Source organism: Chiloscyllium plagiosum, unplaced genomic scaffold, assembly GCF_037043375.1.
Source record: "Chiloscyllium plagiosum isolate Xiang-an unplaced genomic scaffold, Cpla_swu_hap1 HiC_scaffold_3, whole genome shotgun sequence".
In the NCBI taxonomy this organism is placed as follows: domain Eukaryota; kingdom Metazoa; phylum Chordata; class Chondrichthyes; order Orectolobiformes; family Hemiscylliidae; genus Chiloscyllium; species Chiloscyllium plagiosum.
This window is the reverse complement of record NW_028270141.1, coordinates 85,417,827-85,436,824: the sequence shown is the minus strand read 5'-3', so window position 1 is coordinate 85,436,824 and position 18,998 is coordinate 85,417,827. Positions and strand designations below refer to the sequence as shown.

General features: G+C 41.0%; 1 protein-coding gene across 7 annotated transcripts in view; it reads right to left on the bottom strand.

The window, feature by feature from the left end:
- nt5dc1 (5'-nucleotidase domain containing 1) overlaps nt 1–18,998 on the bottom strand; it is a 568,470-nt gene that overhangs the window by 158,679 nt on the left and 390,793 nt on the right. For all 7 annotated transcript variants that reach the window (XR_015753733.1, XR_015753734.1, XR_015753737.1 and 4 more), the window contains exon 7: nt 10,260–10,434. Coding sequence is in view for 4 of the 7 variants with exons in the window: in XM_087981159.1 (XP_087837285.1) it covers nt 10,260–10,434 (175 nt within the window). In the remaining 3 variants the exon portion in view is untranslated. The remainder of the gene's footprint in view (nt 1–10,259; nt 10,435–18,998) is intronic.

The following is an 18,998-nucleotide window of genomic DNA, read 5'->3' as shown; positions in this document are numbered from 1 at the left end:
ATGTGGAGCAGTCTGACTTTCAGGGGAACCATATAAAATTGCATTAGAGTTACAGGACAGAAATAGGTCATTTAGTTTTTAATCCTCCAAATAAGCATCTTTCATTCTATTCATCTTTTCACGCTATCCCTGCATTCCTCTCTCCCTCATGTCCTTATCTAGCTTCCTCTTTAATGCACCACCAATTCCATTAACCACCCTATAGGATAGAGCATATGTTAAAAGCCTATATTACCTTCCACTGTACTTTTGACTGCAATTAGAAAGGTAAAACCATAACTATACCGTTGTCACAAATAGGGAGGAACATTTTGGAAAAATTATGCAAAGTTGTTATACAAAAGCTGTGAAGCACAGAAGGTATCTAAAAATGCTAAAAATACAAGATTTTTTTATGTGGTCAAGAGTGAATGAATAAATTATACAGGATTGAGCACACTGAATATATGCAGAAAAATATTTGCAAATATATAGCAAGGCAAATTGAAAAACTCAACAGAACTGTTTTTCAGACTAGAGGCCTGTGACCAGTGGAGTACCACAAGGATCGGTGCTGGGTCCACTACTTTTTGTCATTTATATAGATGATTTGGATGTGAGCGTAAGAGGTATAGCTAGTAAGTTTGCTGATGACACCAAAATTGGAGCTGTGGTGGACAGCGAAGGTTACCTCAGATTACAACAGGATCTTGATCAGATGGGCCAATGGGTTGAGAAGTGGCAGATGGAGTTTTTTTTGATTAGATTAGATTCCCTGCAGTGTGGAAATAGGCCCTTCGGCCCAACCAGTCCACACTGACCCTCCGAAGAGCAACACACCCAGACCCATTTCCCTCTGATTAATGCACCCAACACTATGGACAATTTAGCATGGCCAATTCACCTAACCTGCACATCTTTGGACTGTGGAAGGAAACCGGAACACCCGGAGAAAACCCACGCAGACACGGGGAGAATGTGCAAACTCCACACAGTCACCTGAGGCTGGAATCGAACCTGAGACCCTGGTGCTGTGAGGCAGCAGTGCTAACCACTGAGCCACTGTGAGTTTAATTTAGAGAAATGTGAGGTGCTGCATTTTGGGAAAGCAAATCTTAGCAGGGTTATCGACTTAATGGTAAGGTCCTAGGGAGTGTTGCAGAACAAAGAGACCTTTGGAGTCCAGGTTCGTAGCTCCTTGAAAGTGAAGTCGCAGATAGATAGGATAGTGAAGGTGGCATTTGGTATGCTTTCCTTTATTGGTCAGAGTATTGAGTATAGGAGTTGGGAAGTCATGTTGTGGCTGTACAGGACATTGGTTAGGCCACTGTTGGAATATTGCTTGCATTTCTGGTCTCCCATCAGAAAGATGTTGTGAAATTTGAAAGGGTTCAGAAAAGATTTACAAGGATGTTGCCAGGGTTGGAGGATCTGTGCTACAGGGAAAGGCTGTTTTCCCTGGAGCGTCGGAGGCTGAGGAGTGACCTTATAGAGGTTTATAAAATCATGAGGGGCTTGAATAGGATAAATAGACAAAGTCTTTTCCCTGGGGTGGGGGAGTTTAGAACTAGGTTTAGGGTGAGAGGGGAAAGATATAAAACAGACCTAAGAGGCAACTTTTTCATTCAGAGGGTTGTACATGTATGGGATGAGCTGCCAGAGGAAGTGGTGGAGGCTAGTACAATTGCAACATTTAAAAGGCATTTGGATGGGTATATGAATAGGAAGGGTTTGGAGGGATATGGGCCAGTTGCTGGCAGGTGGGACTAGGTTGGGTTGGGATATCTGGTCGGCATGGACGAGTTGGACCAAAGGATCTGTTTCCGTGCTGTACATCTCTATGACTCTACGAATCTATGGTCAAGCATGAACAACAAGCTACTCTTAGATCAGGATGAAGTAACAGATAAACTGGTGATGACAGTGATTTCGGAGAAACTTATAGAATACTCATCATTACAACTTTATAGATATTAAGCAAGTATTTGACAGCATATGGAGAGGAGGAATACAGTATATCTGGAGTTCTGTCAGTGTATTCCCAGCAAATTTAGGAAACATCTTAAGTGATGAGTTGATAGGACACTGATGGAATAACCCAGATCATCAAGTAATAAAGCCACAATTAATTCTGCACGAAAAGAATAGATTGGATTATTCTCATTATGTAGCAAGACTTTTTACATAACTGATTTGTGAATTAAAGTGACCTTATATCAACATCAAAAACAGATTTGCACAAACTGATTAACTATGCACGTGCAGCATAGACCAATTGGATTACAGATAAGATTTACTTATACAGTGCCTTTAGTATAATAAAACATTGCAAAACACCTCTCAAGGGACATAATAAGACAATATATAATTGAAAATCAAATAACGAGATGACAAAAGGTTTGGTCAAAAATACCATAAGGTATGGGAGTTGAATGAGGCTATGTGGCCTATCAAATCTGCTCCACGATTCAATGACGGCTGCTACGTTTCTCAATCCCATTCTCCTGCCTTCTCCCCATAACCATTGATTCCCTTACTGATCAAAAACCTATCTATCTCTATCTTAAATGACGTGGCCTCCACAGCCTTCTGTGGCAATGAGTTTCACCCTCTGATGAAGAGATGCCTCTTTACCTCACTTCCAAAGGATTGTCCCTTCAGTCTGAGGCTGTGCCCTCAGGTCCGAGACTTACCTACTGGTGCAAGTATCTTCTTCACATCTACTCCATCCAGACTTCTCAGTATTCTGTAATTTTCAATGAGAGTCCCCATCATCCTTCTAAACTCCATCGGGCACAGACCCAGAGTCCTGAACCATTCGTCATATGACAAACCTTTCTTTCCTGGGATCATTCATTCATGTGAACCTCATCTGGACCCCCTTTCAAGGCCAGTACATCCTTCCTTAGATACTGGACCCAAATCTGCTCACAATATTCCAAGAATGGTCTGACCAGAGCCTTATACAGCCTCAGAAGGACATCTCTACACTTGTATTCTTGTACTCTCAAAATGAAAGCTAACATTGGCATTTGTAGCTTTAAATGGCTGTCTTAGAGGAGTATTATGAGGTGTAGGGTGTGAGGTGTAGGAGACTATTACAGAGCTTGAGGTCTCGGCAACTGAAGACAGAATTATGAATTGTTGAGCAATTTGATTTCAGCAATGCCTAGGAGGCCAAAATTTGATAAAAGCAGGCATGTAAAAGGATTGCAGAGCTGACGAGGATTACAAAAATGGGGAGTGCTGAGGCTTTAAAGTAATTTGAACACGTTGATGCAAATTTTAATCTTGGGGCTTTTTTTTAAAATGAAAGTCATTGCAGGTTAGCAAGAACATTAATGATCACAGAATGGAACTTGCTGTGAACTTTGACGTGAGCAGCAGAAATCACTGCAGGTAGAAATTGGGAAATCAGGCAGGAGAGCATTAGAATCGTCAGGTTTAGAAGAAAGAAAGACAGGAACAAAAGTTTGAGTGCGGAAGAACGAAACGGTGTGAAGTCAGGTGGCGAGGTACAAGCAGGTGGTTTTAGTGATAGTTCAAATAGGAGTTTGGAAGTTCATCAGGGTTGCAAACAGACTGGCTTAATCTCAGGCTGTTGCCAGGGAGAGCAGAGAATGGAGTTTGGAGAATGAACCAAAAATAACAGTTTAGTCTTCATAGCATTAAGTGGAGGAGACTTATGCTCATCCAGCACTGGATATCAGATATGCAGTCTGATAATGTGGCAATGGTGGAGTCATTGGAGAGGTCATGGCATGGTACAGTGGGGTGTCATCAGTATACATGTTGAAACTAATACTGTGCTTTTGGACGATGCTGCCAAGAGGAACAATGTAGATGAAAAATAGGAGTTGTCAAAGATAGATATTTGAAACCAGGAGCTGGAGTATGCCATTCAGTTCTTCAAGTCTGCTCCACCAGAGCAGGAGAGAGAGTGAATGAGAGAGTGAGTGAGAGTGAGTGAGAGTGAGTGAGAGAGAGTGAGAGAGAGTGAGAGAGAGTGAGAGAGAGTGAGAGAGAGTGAGAGAGAGTGAGAGAGAGTGAGAGAGAGTGAGAGAGAGTGAGAGAGAGTGAGAGAGAGTGAGAGAGAGTGAGAGAGAGTGAGAGAGAGTGAGAGAGTGAGAGAGAGTGAGAGAGAGTGAGAGAGAGTGAGAGAGAGTGAGAGAGAGTGAGAGAGAGTGAGAGAGAGAGTGAGAGAGAGTGAGAGAGAGAGTGAGAGAGAGTGAGAGAGAGAGTGAGAGAGAGTGAGAGAGAGAGTGAGAGAGAGTGAGAGTGAGAGAGTGAGAGAGAGAGAGAGAGAGAGAGAAACAGAGAAACACTGTTTAACATGGGGATTAGAGGATAGTCATCAATTTAGTGGGATTAGGGTTAGGGGAGAGAAGGCGAGTCTCATGGAAAAGATGAACTTGGAATGGGCCTGAAAAGAGATAGCAAAGAAATTAGACAAAGATATGAGCTTATTTCTTGGGCAATGGGGATCATAAGAGGGAGCATAACCAAGTGGGCTAGTAGAGAGGAGGGACGTAGCACACAGCTGATCTGATGGTCTCAAACTGAGTGACAAATAAATTCTTCACACTAACAGAATGTGAGGCTGGAGGAACAGGAGATAGGGATTCAATAAAACAGATGGCAGTACAGAAAAGGGCTTTGCGTTCCGTGAAACAAAAACAAAGGCTATATTATTTGGAAAGAATCTGGAAAATGTACACAATACAGTCTGAGTCTACGCAGTTGAACAGGTGAAAATGTTTGCATACACTGTTAGGTTAGTGTCGGAGAATTTGAGTTGAGAAGAAGACATCAAAAGAAGTTAAAAATCACACATCACCAGGTTATAGTCCAACAGGTTTAACTGGAAGCACACTAGCTTTCGGAGCGACGCTCCTTCATCAGGTGATAGTGGAGGGCTCAATCCTAACACAGAATTTATAGCAAAACTTTACAGTGTGATGTAACTGAAATTATACATTGAAAAATTGATTGTATGTTAAGCCTTTCATCTGTTAGTATATAGTGATAGTTTCACTTCTTTCATGTGTAAATCACAAAACCTTTTTTTAAAAGTTGCATTCTCGGGTTAGCTGTTAACAAAGGTGATGGCTAGACAATATGTCTAGCTTCGACACCTTCAACATATTGTCTAGCCATCACCATTGTTAACAGCTAACCTGAGAATGCAACTTTTAAAAAAAGGTTTTGTGATTTACACATGAAAGATGTGAAACTATCACTGTATTCTAACAGATGAAAGGCTTAACAGACAATCAATTTTTCAATGTATAATTTCAGTTACATCACACTGTAAATTTTTGCTATAAATTCTGTGTTACGATTGAGCCCTCCACTATCACCTGATGAAGGAGCGTCGCTCCGAAAGCTAGTGTGCTTCCAATTAAACCTGTTGGACTATAACCTGCTGTTGTGTGATTTTTAACTTTGTTCACCCCAGTCCAATACCGGCATCTCCAAATCATCAAAAGTAGTATTAGAGTTGCTTCAGTTTCTTTTGAAAGGTTAAACAGAGTATGCAAGACTAAAGACATTCTGGTAAAAACTAAAAGTTAAAATTAATGGAACAATGGATATCCCTATACTATCATGCAGTTCTTAATGGTGGAGCATAAAATGTCAACAAACAAAACACACCAACAGCAGAGATTAAATGGTAGATCGAAATATGGGATTAGCTAAAATGCAAGCATGATACAATAAAAACATGACTTGGACAAGAAACACTACTTTAACTGAAAATCCAAGAAAACTGACTAATGATAAAAAATGGGACTATTGAACAGGTTTCAGTAACAGATGCTGTAGTCAGATGGCAAGTTAGGCATCTTTTCTCTGTAGTGTCTTTTTTTAAGATTAGATTCCCTACGGTATGGAAACAGGCCCTTCGGCCTGAACGAGTCCACACTGACACTCCAAAGAGTAACCCACCCAGATCCATTCCACTACCCTATATTTACCTCTGCACCTAACTCTACGGGCCTGCACATCTTTGGATTATGGGTGGAAACCGGAGCACCCGGAGTTTTCTTAACATTGCTCTCACAGCATTGCTTTGGCAATGGAGTGACATGAGTGTTTCCAACTTTATTTGAATAGCAATTAATGCCCAAATTAATGCTGTAAACTGCTACTTGCTGAAGCATCACATTTCATAAAATATTTTGACTTCAGATTTTTTTCACCTAATGTGCTGCATTCAAACCTGATCTAGCTTTGAAAGAATATTTTAACATATCGTGTCATTTAGTTCCAAAGATTTGAGAGACAGTTTCAAGGATGAGATCCAGATGGAAGCCATGCTACTGTTCAAAAGCATTATTTTTGAAATTTTACATCAAATGTGTTTCCTTGAAAAAATGACATTTGGAATCAGATCAAAAAGTGTGACAGAATAACAGAAAGCCCCAGTACAAATATTTTTGACCATAGAGTTGGTTCACTGTTTTCACTAATCACTGCTAATGAATGTCATGTGAGAAGGATGAAGGTTACAACATATTTTTGCGAACAGGGATACTGTCATTGACATCATCAAGGCTAAAGCATAGTTTACAGAAGTTCAGAATCTTTTTTCTGGCAATACTTATATCATTTGTGGTTCCCAAGATCACTCTGCCAATTATCATGTTTTTTTTAAAAGAAAATTTGGAAGGATTGAGAAGTCAAATGCTTACAGTGAAAATTCCACTGTTGGCAATAATAAGAGGTTGGGAAACAGTGGTGGTTATTCAGAATGGGTCAACAATCAAGTGTCCCAATTCTAGACATATTTTAATGGTATGGAAATTCTGCAGATGTGTGAAAAAATCAAATTTAATGTCAATAACAAGTTGAATTTGGACTGAAAGTTTCATGCAGGTTAGTAAGTTGTGCAACAACATGACTTGCCTGACACAAATGCTGACAAATAATCAGGAGGATGGATAAGTTGAGTACGTATAGAAAAGTTTTAGATCAGCTGAATGTTCTTTAAAAAAATCGGAGGTTTGTTTCCCCAGCACTATAGAGTTCCTGAGCAAAACTCAGGCCACTCTCAAATTAACATGTCCCATATAATCGCTGAAACTCAAAAATTACCTTCTACATACAATCTGAAACTGTCTCACAGTGATGAGGAGACACAATCTAGCAAGCTTCCATAGAAATACAGATGTGACCTTTATTTAAAAAAACAATTAGATTCTGTTTGGATATAAAATTGAGAGCACTTTCAATATTACACAAAAATATAACAGATTCTAAATAACTGATTTTATAGAAACTAAGACCATAAGGCAGAATCTCGCTTTTTCTTTTGGGAGTGTTTTTCATGACAAGGCCTAGCGAACTTTATGTTACGAAACCTGCCTTATTGTTTAAATAGTCAACCCTAACGGTTAACAGAGCAGAAATTGTCAAGACACATGGGTCTGCTGTCCATCACTTGCTTGTCACCCCTTATGAAAAGAGTCAAAGAGATGTACAGCATGGAAACAGACCCTTCGGTCCAACTTATCCATGCCAACCAGATATCCTAGATTAATGTAGTCCCATTTACCAGCATTTGGCCCATATCCTTCTAAACCTTTCCTATTCAGATATGCATCCAAATGCCTTTTCGATGTTGATATTACACCAGTCTCCACTATTTCATCTGACAGCTCATTCCATACATGCACCACCTTCTGCGTGGAAAAGTTGCCGTTTAAGTATCTTTTAATCTTTTCCATCACACCTTAAACCTACGCCCTCTATTTATGGACTGACTCTGATTGTTCCAAGTGGCCAACTGTTTGCTTTCAAGCCCCTGGATTGGTATCGGAGGTGACCCATGACTTACTATGCTGGGATGCCTTAGGGAAGGCTATCCCATTTGACTTCACTGAGATCTGCTGACAACTATGATAAACTGCCTTCTATTGTGTCTGCAGACAATGGCACAGCAACAGTAATATCTCTTGCTGAAGGGTGCAAAATGCACAAAGACAGGGCATGATAATACAAGGAGAAAGTGAGGACTGCAGATACTGGAGATCAGAGCTGAAAATGTGTTGCTGGAAAAGCGCAGCAGGTCAGGCAGCATCCAAGGAGCAGGAGAATCGACGTTTCGGGCATGAGCCCTTCTTCAGGAAACTTCGTCATGATAATACAAGATAGAGTTGCATTGAGCATCTAGGAGGCTCAGAGTGAGTGAGCACCATGACAATGAGCGAAGAGCCCAGAGCTACAGCCTGGTCCAGTCCATGAGCCGGGTGCATGGCCCTGAGCATGCACTGTCTTTGTAGCAGCACTGCAATGATAGTTTTTGGAGCAGCCCAAGATGCAGCATTGAAGTGCAGATGTGTCCTCTCAATGAATCAGAAAAGTGGAATGTGGATTTATAGCAACTGACACATGTCAGATGCCAATGTCCATAGATGTGGGGTGCATGTGAACAACGCCCACTGAGTGTACCCTGAGACTTCAGTGCTTAGTTTCCAACATGGAGGTCACTTCAAATGAGCAGTGAGCTAAATCTGCCATGTGCTCGCACTGGTTTCCTTGTCAAGTTTTCCTGACATCTAACTTGTTTGGCAACTTTGGTAAGATGGCAAGCTGAACATTAATGAGGTGGATTGTACTTTTGACAAGCCATTTAACAAGCTATAACAACTATCCATTGGCAACTTGCCACTCTCTAATGAAAAACTTGCCTTGCTGCTTGCCCATGCCTGTTCTGAAAAGCATTAAAAATGATGAGATTTGTTGCTATTATCAAGCTAGGTCGTGCCTCCTTGTTTTGCCACATATCCCACATTACAAAGACCTCTGTAAGATTGTGCCTTTGACTTATATGGACAGACCATTAATGACTATACCAGTCTAAGAGGTCTTTGTCTAGGTTGGCCACCTATATCCACTACAAATTCACCAAATCGCAGTTACCTTGACTATGTATCCTCACACTCTGCTTCCTGTAAAGACTATATCCTGTTCTCCCAGCTCCTTCGTCTCTGTCACATCGGTTCCAATGATGTCAGCTTCTACAGTGGGGCCTCTGAAATTTCCACTTTTTTCCTCAACCAAGAATTCACGACCACCATGGTTAACAAGGCCTTCAGTCAAGACCATACCACCTCCCATACATCAACCCTCACTCCCTCTCTTCTTTCCCACAACAGAGATAGGGACCCCTAGTCCTAACTTGCCACCCCACCAATATACACATTCAAAGGATCATAAGCCATCACTTCTGCCACCTTCAGCAGGATGCCACCACTAGATTCAAATTCCCCTCTCCTCCCTTGTCAGCATTACACAAGGTACGCTCTCTGCAGGACATCTTGGTCCACTTCCCAACACCTCCTCACACCTTCTCTTGCAATCACAGACTGTGTAATACCTGCCTGTTCAATTCCTCCCTCCACACTATCCAAGGCCCCAGGTACACCATCCAGATGAAGCAGTGATTTACCTGCACTTTACTTAACCTAGTCTATTGTATTTGCTCTTCACAATGTGGTACCCTCTGCATTGGGAAGACGAAACATAGACTGATTGACTGCTTTGCAGAACTCCTACATTCTGTCTGCAAAAATGATGCTAAGCTTCTGGTCGCCTGCTACTTCAATATACCATTGTGTTCCCTGGCTAACATCTGTGCCTTGGGCTTGCTGTAGTGTTTCAGCGAAGCTCAGCACAAGCTAGAAGAATGACATGCGACTGTCCTCATGCTGACCCGGCAGCTTTCAGGAGTCAAAATCAAGTTTAATAATGTTGGGGCCTGAGCACATTTCCCCATGTCCTAACCCTAACCCCCAACATACCAGGCTTTGTCATCACATGGGCTACCACCACAAACAATCCATTGCCAGCTATTATTAGTCTCCATTAGCAGCTATTGATTCTCCCAGACCGATCTTTACCCATTGCTTTGTCTGCCCAACTGTTGTTCTTTCTCTCTGGGCTCCATGTCTACCTTTTGTTTGTTCCTGCCCTCCTCCCACCTCTGTCTTCAGGATATATACCTCGCTACAATCAGTTCTCAAGGGGTCACCGGACCCAAAAATGTTGACTCTGCTTTCTCTCTACTGATGTTGCCAGACCAGCAGCTTGTATTTTTGTTTTTGATTTCCAGTATCTGCAGTTCTTTGGTTTTTATCAGTTCCCTGTCCAGTCCCAGCCTTTGCCCTTCACATTTCTGGACATCAATTTATTAATTAGTAGCCATCATCTGTTTCCTTCTAACCTTTATTTAATGTTATCTTTGTTTAACATACTTGTTGTGCTTTTGCACTCACCCGAGAATGTGTTCACAGAGCAGTCGGCAGTAGTCACTATGGGAGCTGGTAATTAACAGCAGCACTTTCCCAGCATTCTTCAGTTTCCTCAGCCAATCTTTCACTGATTCAGAACAACGCAGTAGGTATTTCCCTGGATCTTTTTTCACTGATGGAAAATATATTCCAGAGTCTTCTGTATTGATAAAAAAGAAACAGACAAATGTCTGACAATGTTTGATACCATGTCTTGCAATGAATTTCAAAGCATATTAATCAGCAATTTACCTAATTGCTACATCTGTCAGCCTATTTTTAATGTTAGTGTCTTTGATATACTATTTAATTTTGTAACATAATAAAGATGGGCATTCTGCCTAAAGCTTACATATTTAATATTGGATGATGACTCATTTTACAGAATATTGTGAAGTCTCTTTGTAAAGTTAAGATTCAGGCACTATTCATTAATTATCTACCAGTATATGCAGATGAATATTTCTGTGCAGAAGTGTTCATTAGGTTGATACATCTTCGGAGTGAAGATAATCTTCCACAAGAAGTGGTTTTGTGAAGAAAGATTGCTAAGTGGAAAAAAAATTAGTTCTAAGGCTGCTTATGTTTTGTTAACCTAGCAGCAACTATATGGAAAATAATTGGCAGTGATTATAGAGGTTATGGCACCAACATCTGCAATGGTATATTCCTGTTCTCTGTTCATTCACACCCCAGTTCTTTGAGGCAGCACAAAGTCTACACTACCTTGGCTGGATTTCCAGTTCTCTTATCCCGCTAAGTAAAACAGAAGAACCTCAGGTGGCTTTCATACTAACTCTCTCCCATTTAGGCAGCGCTTAAAGGGACTATTTATCTATCTTCTCTTGCAGAATTTTTGAAAGTTATTTTGCTTCTACACCAGAGATCAAAATGTAAGACTGACAGGTTTTCATGAAGTGGACTGGGATAAGGATTATGTGGATCTTAGATGCCTGCATGAATGACCTGGATGAAATGAGCTGGTTTGGTGTTGTAAATTCTAGGTCAAGATTCTCTATTAGTTACAGCACACCAATAACAACTTAATGCAGGAATGCAAAAGGCAAAGTTTAATCCTTTCACTAATTTTCAACAGTGTGTTCAAGGTAATCTTAAAACTAAGGCTCTGTGACTATGAACTACAACTTTGAAACATTTAGCATATGGACAAAAGTGAATAACTTGTTAATTCAAAATATGCAGATATAGAAAAACTGAAACAGGCTATTTGGCCCAACTAGTTAATGCTGGCGCTTTTTACCCATCAATGCAGTATTGTAAGGATTGCTGGGCGGTGTATGAAGAGAGATTGGACTGACTCTTTTCCTTGTAGAAGAGAAGACTGAGAGGGGATATGATTGACATGTATAGCAATAATAAGGCACATAGACAAGAAGAAATGCTTCACCTTGATGGATGGATCAATGACCAAGGGTCAAAGATTTAAGCTAAGGGGCAGGATGCTTGAAAGGGTTGTGAGGAAATAACTTTTTACCTGGAGGGTGTGGAAATCTGAAACTCACTGCCGACAAGAGTGGTAAGAGGCAGGAGCCCTCATGGGCTAAGGAAGGGGTGGCTTTATAGAGATTTATAAAATACAAGAACGTCGGATAGGGTGAAAAGCCAATGTCCTTTTTCCAAGCGTAAGGAGTCCACAACTAGACGGCATAGGTTTAATGTAAGAAGGGAAAGATTTACAAGGGATTGAAGGGGCAACCTTTTCATACGGAGAGTGCTGCATGTATGGAATGAATTGTCAGTGGAGTGGAGGAGGCTGGTAAAATTATATTTAAAAACATCTGGATGGGTACATAAATGGGAAGGGTTCAGAGGAATATGAACCTAATGCTGGCAAATAGGACGAGATTAATTTAAGATATCTGGTCGGCATGGACAAGTTGGACTGAAGGGTCTGTCTCCCTGCTGTACAACCCTATGAGTCATTAATTAGGTCATTTAATTGAGAAGTGGCAATTGGAGTTTAATTTGGAGAAATGTGAGGGTGGTTAAGAAGGCATTTAGCATGCTTGCCTTCATTTCTCAAAACTTTGAGTATAGGAATTAGGACATTATGTTGAGGTTGTACAGGATGTTGGTGAGGTCTCTTCTGGAGTCTCTTCTGTGTCCAATGCTAGTCTCCCTGTTATAGGAAGGATATTAATAAGCTGGAGAGGGTTCAGAAAAGGTTTACTATGATATTGTCGGTAATGGAGGTTTTAATTTATAAGCGGAGGCTAGGACATTTTCACTGGAGCATAGGAGGTTGAGAGGTGACCTCACAGAGGTTTATAAAATACAGGGGAGTATAGATAAGAGTTTACTATAATAGAAAAGACATTCTAAATGTCTTTTCCCTAGGGTGGGGTATTTCAAGACTAGGGAACATATTTTTGAGAGGAGAAAGACCTAAAAAAGACATGAGGGGCAATTTTTTTTTACACAATGGTTCGTGTGTGCAATTAACTTCCAGAGGAAATGCTGGATGAGGGTATAGATACAACATTTACAAGACATTCCTGCAGGTGGAAACAGTTTAGTTTGGAATTATGGTTGGCATGGACTGGTTGGACCAAAGGGTCTGCTTCTATGCTGTATGACTCTATTTAAGAAGTACTTGGATGTACACTTGCGATCTCAAGTATATAAGGCTATAGGTGGAAATGTGTTGCTGGAGAAGCGCAGCAGGTCAGGCAGCATCCAGGGAACAGGAGAATCGACGTTTCGGGCATAAGCCCTTCTTCAGGAATGGGGAAAGTTTGTCCAGCAGGCTAAGATAAAAGGTAGGGAGGAGGGACTTGGGGGAGGGGCGTCGGAAATGCGATAGGTGGAAAGAGGTCAAAGTGAGGGTGATAGGTCAGACTGGGGTGGGGGCGGAGAGGTCGGGAAGAAGATCTCAGGTTAGGAAGGCGGTGCTGAATTTGATGGATTTGACTGAGACAGGGTGGGGGGAGGGGAAATGAGGAAACTGGTGAAATCCGAGTTCATCCCTTGTGGTTGGAGGGTTCCTAGCCGGAAGATGAGGCGTTCTTCCTCCAACCGTCGTTTTGTTGTGGTCTGACGATGGAGGAGTCCAAAGACCTGCATATCCTTGGTGGAGTGGGAGGGGGAATTGAAATGTTGAGCTACAGGGTGGTTGGGTTGGTTGGTCCGGGTGTCCCAGAGGTGTTCTCTGAAACGCTCCGCAAGTAGCCGGCCTGTCTCCCCAATATAGAGGAGGCCACATCGGGTGCAGAGGATGCAATAGATGATATGTGTGGAGGTGCAGGTGAATCTGTGGCGGATATGGAAGTTTCCTTTGGGGCCTTGGAGGGAGGTGAGGGGGGAGGTGTTGGCGCAAGTCTTGCACCTCCTGCGGTTGCAGGGGAAGGTGCCGGGAGTGGAGGTTGGGTTGGTGGGGGGTGTGGATCTGACGAGGGAGTCACGGAGGGAGTGGTCTTTACGGAATGCTGATAGGAGAGGGGAGGGAAATATATCCTTGGTGGTGGGGTCCGTTTGGAGGTAGCGGAAATGACGGCGGATGATGCGCTGTACATGGAGATTGGTGGGGTGGTAGGTGAGGACCAGTGGGGTTCTATCCTGGTGGCGGTTGGAGGGGCGGGGTCCAAGGGCGGAGGAGCGGGAAGTGGAAGAGATGCCCTATAAGGCTATAGGGCCAGGTATTAGAAAATGAGATCAGAATAGTTAGGTGGTTGATTTTGACTGGTGCAGACATGATGGGCTGAAGGGCCTCTGTGCTCTAGACCTCTATCACTCTTATGATAATGATGAAAACTGAAAATAGATGTTCTATCCTTTGGCTGGGAATGCTGTTTGGAATTCTGGAGATAATCGGCTACACTTGGTTATGATTTAGACTCCTGATGTGTCACAGACAGTGGTTTTTCATTTCTTCTGGAACGTTTGTATAAGTGAGCTCAGCTGGCCAGTCTTCAAACTAAACATTCTCCAATTATTTAATATGGTTCCGATAATGAGTTCCATGAAAATGTTTAAACTAGTCAGACAGTAAAATTGAAGTATTAGGATATATACATTTTCCTTTCCCATTTACATCATTTCTGAAAGAACAAAACACACGACTTTCCCAAAGGTGCTCTCTCCTGATACCTGCTCACTGATTTTCTCAGACCAAACAACATTTTGACCAAATGGAGTTATGGGGTAGATAGGTCATCTTTTTGGGCCTGAGTACATAATGCTCTGAGGTGTAACAAAAAGTAGCAAGACCACAGCAAGCAATTAAAAAAAAAAATCTCTATTGCTCCCTACATTTCTGAAGGTGTTGTGTCACCACTGGAAGGGTGGCATGTGCCACCCAAACAGCCATCTGTATACACTGAAATTAATAAGCATATTACAGCAAGATGCGTGAGATTACTGTCAAAAGTCTAAGTCTGAAACCTTGTCAACTTCAGCTTCTGAGTCTATTGATGCTGAATTCAATCATTGCATGGTGACCACAGGTCACTATAAGGTCTTTTAACTTAGCACTGAAGCTCAGAACTGCACAGTTTTGCAAGATTGGTGTCTTTTATGTACTGATATCACTTGGAAGATCCCAGACTGCTTTTTATTGGCACTCTTTTCCTTACAGCTCATGATCACAAAGTGTTTGACAGCATCTCAGATGGCTACAATAATTATCGTAAATGTGGATTAACTTAAAGTATGCACCTCCAGCTACACCATTTGTGGCTAAATCAAATGCTTTGGCTTCAACCTACAGAGAGCAAAATTTAGGCCTGAGAGATGATTAAGAAAATAGTTAAATCATTGTTTAATAAATGTGAAATATTTTCTTCAATTATCTTTAACTCATGCAGAGAAGTTCTGTAAACTTTGAAAGATCCATTCTGTAGGGAAAACTGAATACCAAAGTCGTAGAGTTATGCTTCAGGCACACAGGGCATTAATGAGAATAAATCTAGAGAAATGTTGCCAGAGGAACTGGTGGAGGCTGGCACAATTACAACATTTAAAAGACATCTGGATGGGTATATGAAAAGGAAGGCTTCACAGAGAGATGGGCAAATTGCTGGCAAATGGGAGTAGATTAATTTAGAAAATCTAGTCAGCATGAATGAGTTGGACCAAAGGGTCTGTATCCGTGCTGTACATCTCTATGACTCTATTGGTTTTCTTACTTAAGGAAGGAAGTAAATTTGTTGGAAGCAGTTCAGAGCAAGTTTACTAGACTAATAGCTAGAATGGTGGGGGGTTCCCATGAGGAGAGGTTGGACATGTTCTTATCATTTTTGCTTATTTTAGGTGGTGAAGCAGAGTACGTCAGTGAAATTTCTTCATTAAAAGCACAATTCACACAAATAAAAACAACTAAAAGTTAACTTGAAGCAAAACATCTGTAATATAGTATTGAAATCAAAATATCTATAATGTACCATCATATATACTCTGCCAACATTATTTCCACCCTCTATTACTTTTAATGCATGAAACACATACAAAATACATGGCAAAGAGAATGGGAAAATGGCTAAAATGTTAATATGAGGAATACATTGGGCTAAAGGTAAACTGTACCTGATAAAACATCAGCAGACACTAAATGAACAAGTCTGGTATTTTATAAGGGCAATATTCACATCAACTAAAGGCATAATTTTTCTCAGTCATCCTTGGGATACAGGTGTAACTGGTAAGGCTGGCATTTGTTGTCCATCTTTCCTTCCTGTGTGTCAGGCACAGGAGTGATGACCCACCAGATAACTGAGGTGCTTAACTTGTGAGGTTAGTTTCAGAGAAACTATTTCAATTGGAGCAGAAACCCAGAACAACAATTCACTAGACTGTGATTGTTCCACTGTATTAGCTGATATGGAGGAAAAGCAGATACTGAAGTTGAGGTACATATTGGACACAATCTCATTGGCACAGGCATGAGAGGCTGACTGGTCTATACCTTCTCTCTTGGCCTCATTAAGAATGCTTATGGCTCGCTTTCATTGGTCTGGCTTCCCCATTAGAGCTTCAAGACCTCTGGAAGCAGGGCACTCTCTCACTTCATTAAGTGTTGCAGGAGGACCAGGAAATGCCAGGATTAGCAGAGACTGGCAACCACAAAAAACCATTGCCTGCTGCTCCGAGCTCAACGAACAGAATTTTATAATAAGAAGGCCTGGTGGTTAAAATCAACATGACCTCATTTTGTTGCTGGCAGACATGAATCTGAACAAAGCCAGAAACATTACTGTCCCATGATAAACCTTGAATTGCAGTTAACATCATCATGTAGGCAAGCCAATTCCATCTAATTGTTGGGGCTCGTGACACTAAATTACTGATTGAATGGCATTTGAATCCAGTCTGAATGATGAAACCTTGTGCACTTTGCCATCGACATGGTGGGAAGTGAAACATGTTTGGTGCAGTCTTTTCCTAATTCTTTGTCATCACAAAGCTGCTATTATTTGCTTTAGAACAACATTAAATTGGCATTGTTACTCAAAACCCTTAATGGTGGTTGGTGTGAAGCAGAAATGTTTTGCTAATGGAAGTTCATTTCAGTTTTGTTCCAAGATATGTTGTTGATCATAAAAGATAGATGCTGCATGTTACTTTTTGAAACATCAGTTTTTTTTATCTGGATGGTTAGTGTTGAAATGGAGATGAATCATGGTCCAATCCTATGTTTTGGAATTCTTAGAATCACAGAATGTTAGATGATTGATGGAAGCCATTTGGTTCTTCCTAGCTGTGTTAAACTAGAATAGCTATGTATTTTATTTACTTGGTTTCATAGTACTGCTCTTCCTCATTACCTTTTAAATATGTATTCTCAATCACTTGTCCATTTCCCATTTAAAAGCTATTTGGATTCTGCTTCTGATAGGACAGAGAATAAATGCCCTGCCAATTCTTTGTATGAAAGAAACATGCTAACCTCTCTCGTCGTTCTTTTGGGGATTATGTTAAGTGTATATTTTTAATAAAATGTTACTAACACTGGCCAGAGGAAATATTTTCTCAATTCAGTTTGTAAAATCATACACCTCTGAATTTTGAGCTCCTGTATTAGATCTCCGCTCCAAGTTATTTGCACTAAAGAAATGAGCTCCAGTTTCGCTTGCCTCTTTTTACAATTTATGCCTCTCATGTCTATTATCTTCTTATCTTCAATGTACTTTCTCCATGTGGACCTGGCTCCCTTCAACATGAAGAATGCTCTGTAAAAGGCATACAGGAAGCACAGCTAAACAAACAAGTCACAAGGATGCAGTGCTTTCAACTTCTGATGGGAATAAATTATATTCACACATGTCTTTTAATATATTAGAGGTTTTGGCATTTGCCATTGTATTGTGGTAATTCTTCATCAGTCCAAAAGCTAAACAATAATTTCAGAAACCTCACCTATAACAACTACACATTATCATGCCATAGAGGCTTTTTATAAGAGCAGGAGAAACATACTAAATTATTGCCAATATCTAATCCGTGGCAATTAGTCCCAGGAGAATCCTATTAACAACTGTGATTGTGTACTTTTTCTAAAATATATTCTCGCCACTCTCCAGTTGTGCAGCATATGTGCAGCAGATACTGAACCTAATAACTGGACTCCTGCATTGCAATTTTATAGAAACAAGGTTCAACTGTGTATTATTATAGCTCCCCACAGTGGTATGAATCTAAACTACAAAGCTGCCAGTGAATGAGGCAAATAATTGCACAATATTGCATGATTGTATGTGTATCCAGGTAAATATAAAACTATGTCGACAAACAGAATGTGATAAGAAAACCTCTAACTAATTAAGTGTTCAAATCAGCCAGTCCCATACACAGGTTTTAATTGCAATTGTAACATTTTTATTGCTGTTTGATGATGTTGAGCAAAAATAACTTTGAAAATGTCCTTGTTGTGTTACAGGTCTGTTTATAAAGGATATCACCATAGCTTCTGTCCTCAATAAAGTAATTTAGGGAAATACCCAGTGTAGTTCAGAGATCACAAGAAAGTTTTATGGTTTTTCTCCCTCTCTATGATGTTTGAAGTCAGTGACCAAAGCCAGAATCTTCCCAGCCACTGAGTGACGTGGGCATTGGGAAGAAAGCTGAGAAATCACAGACGATGGGTAGTGAGAAGCTTCCCACTGTTGAGATCAAAACATCCTGTTTTCTAAAGAAGTGTTGAATGGCCACATGAGATTTTTGCTCATGAGTAGTGAGTGGACTTTTATGTACACATTAGTATGCATTAACCCACTCATTGTTCCATAATTTGCCTCACTGATATGCAGTTTTCCTTTCTCCATCCACTGCAGTGAAATTAGATGGTGATAATTGAAATGAAAGTCAGAGCAGTTATCTAATTGCTTGCCATTTGCTCTTCTGGCCCTCCAACAGTTAGGACATCTCAGGTCATTTCGACAAGCAGCAACTGCATGTATCTCCCTTGCAGAAGTGCCCTCCAGGTCCCTGTCAGCAAATTGAGATGCCAATATTCCGCTATCTGATATGTCTGGGCCAAATAAAATGAACTACGCAGGACAGCCTCAGACTTGACGAGATGCACAGTTGGGTGTTAAAGATGGCACCATTGCTACGAATCCTGGGAGGTCCTGACCTCGGCCAGTAATCACAGCTTGCAGTAGGTAGGAGGATATGATGAGCAGAGTGATATAGGGATGCATAGGTAATGGGGTGTGCTTGGGAAGACAGATTGAGAGAAGTTGCTTGGGCTCGCATTGAGGAACCCTCCAT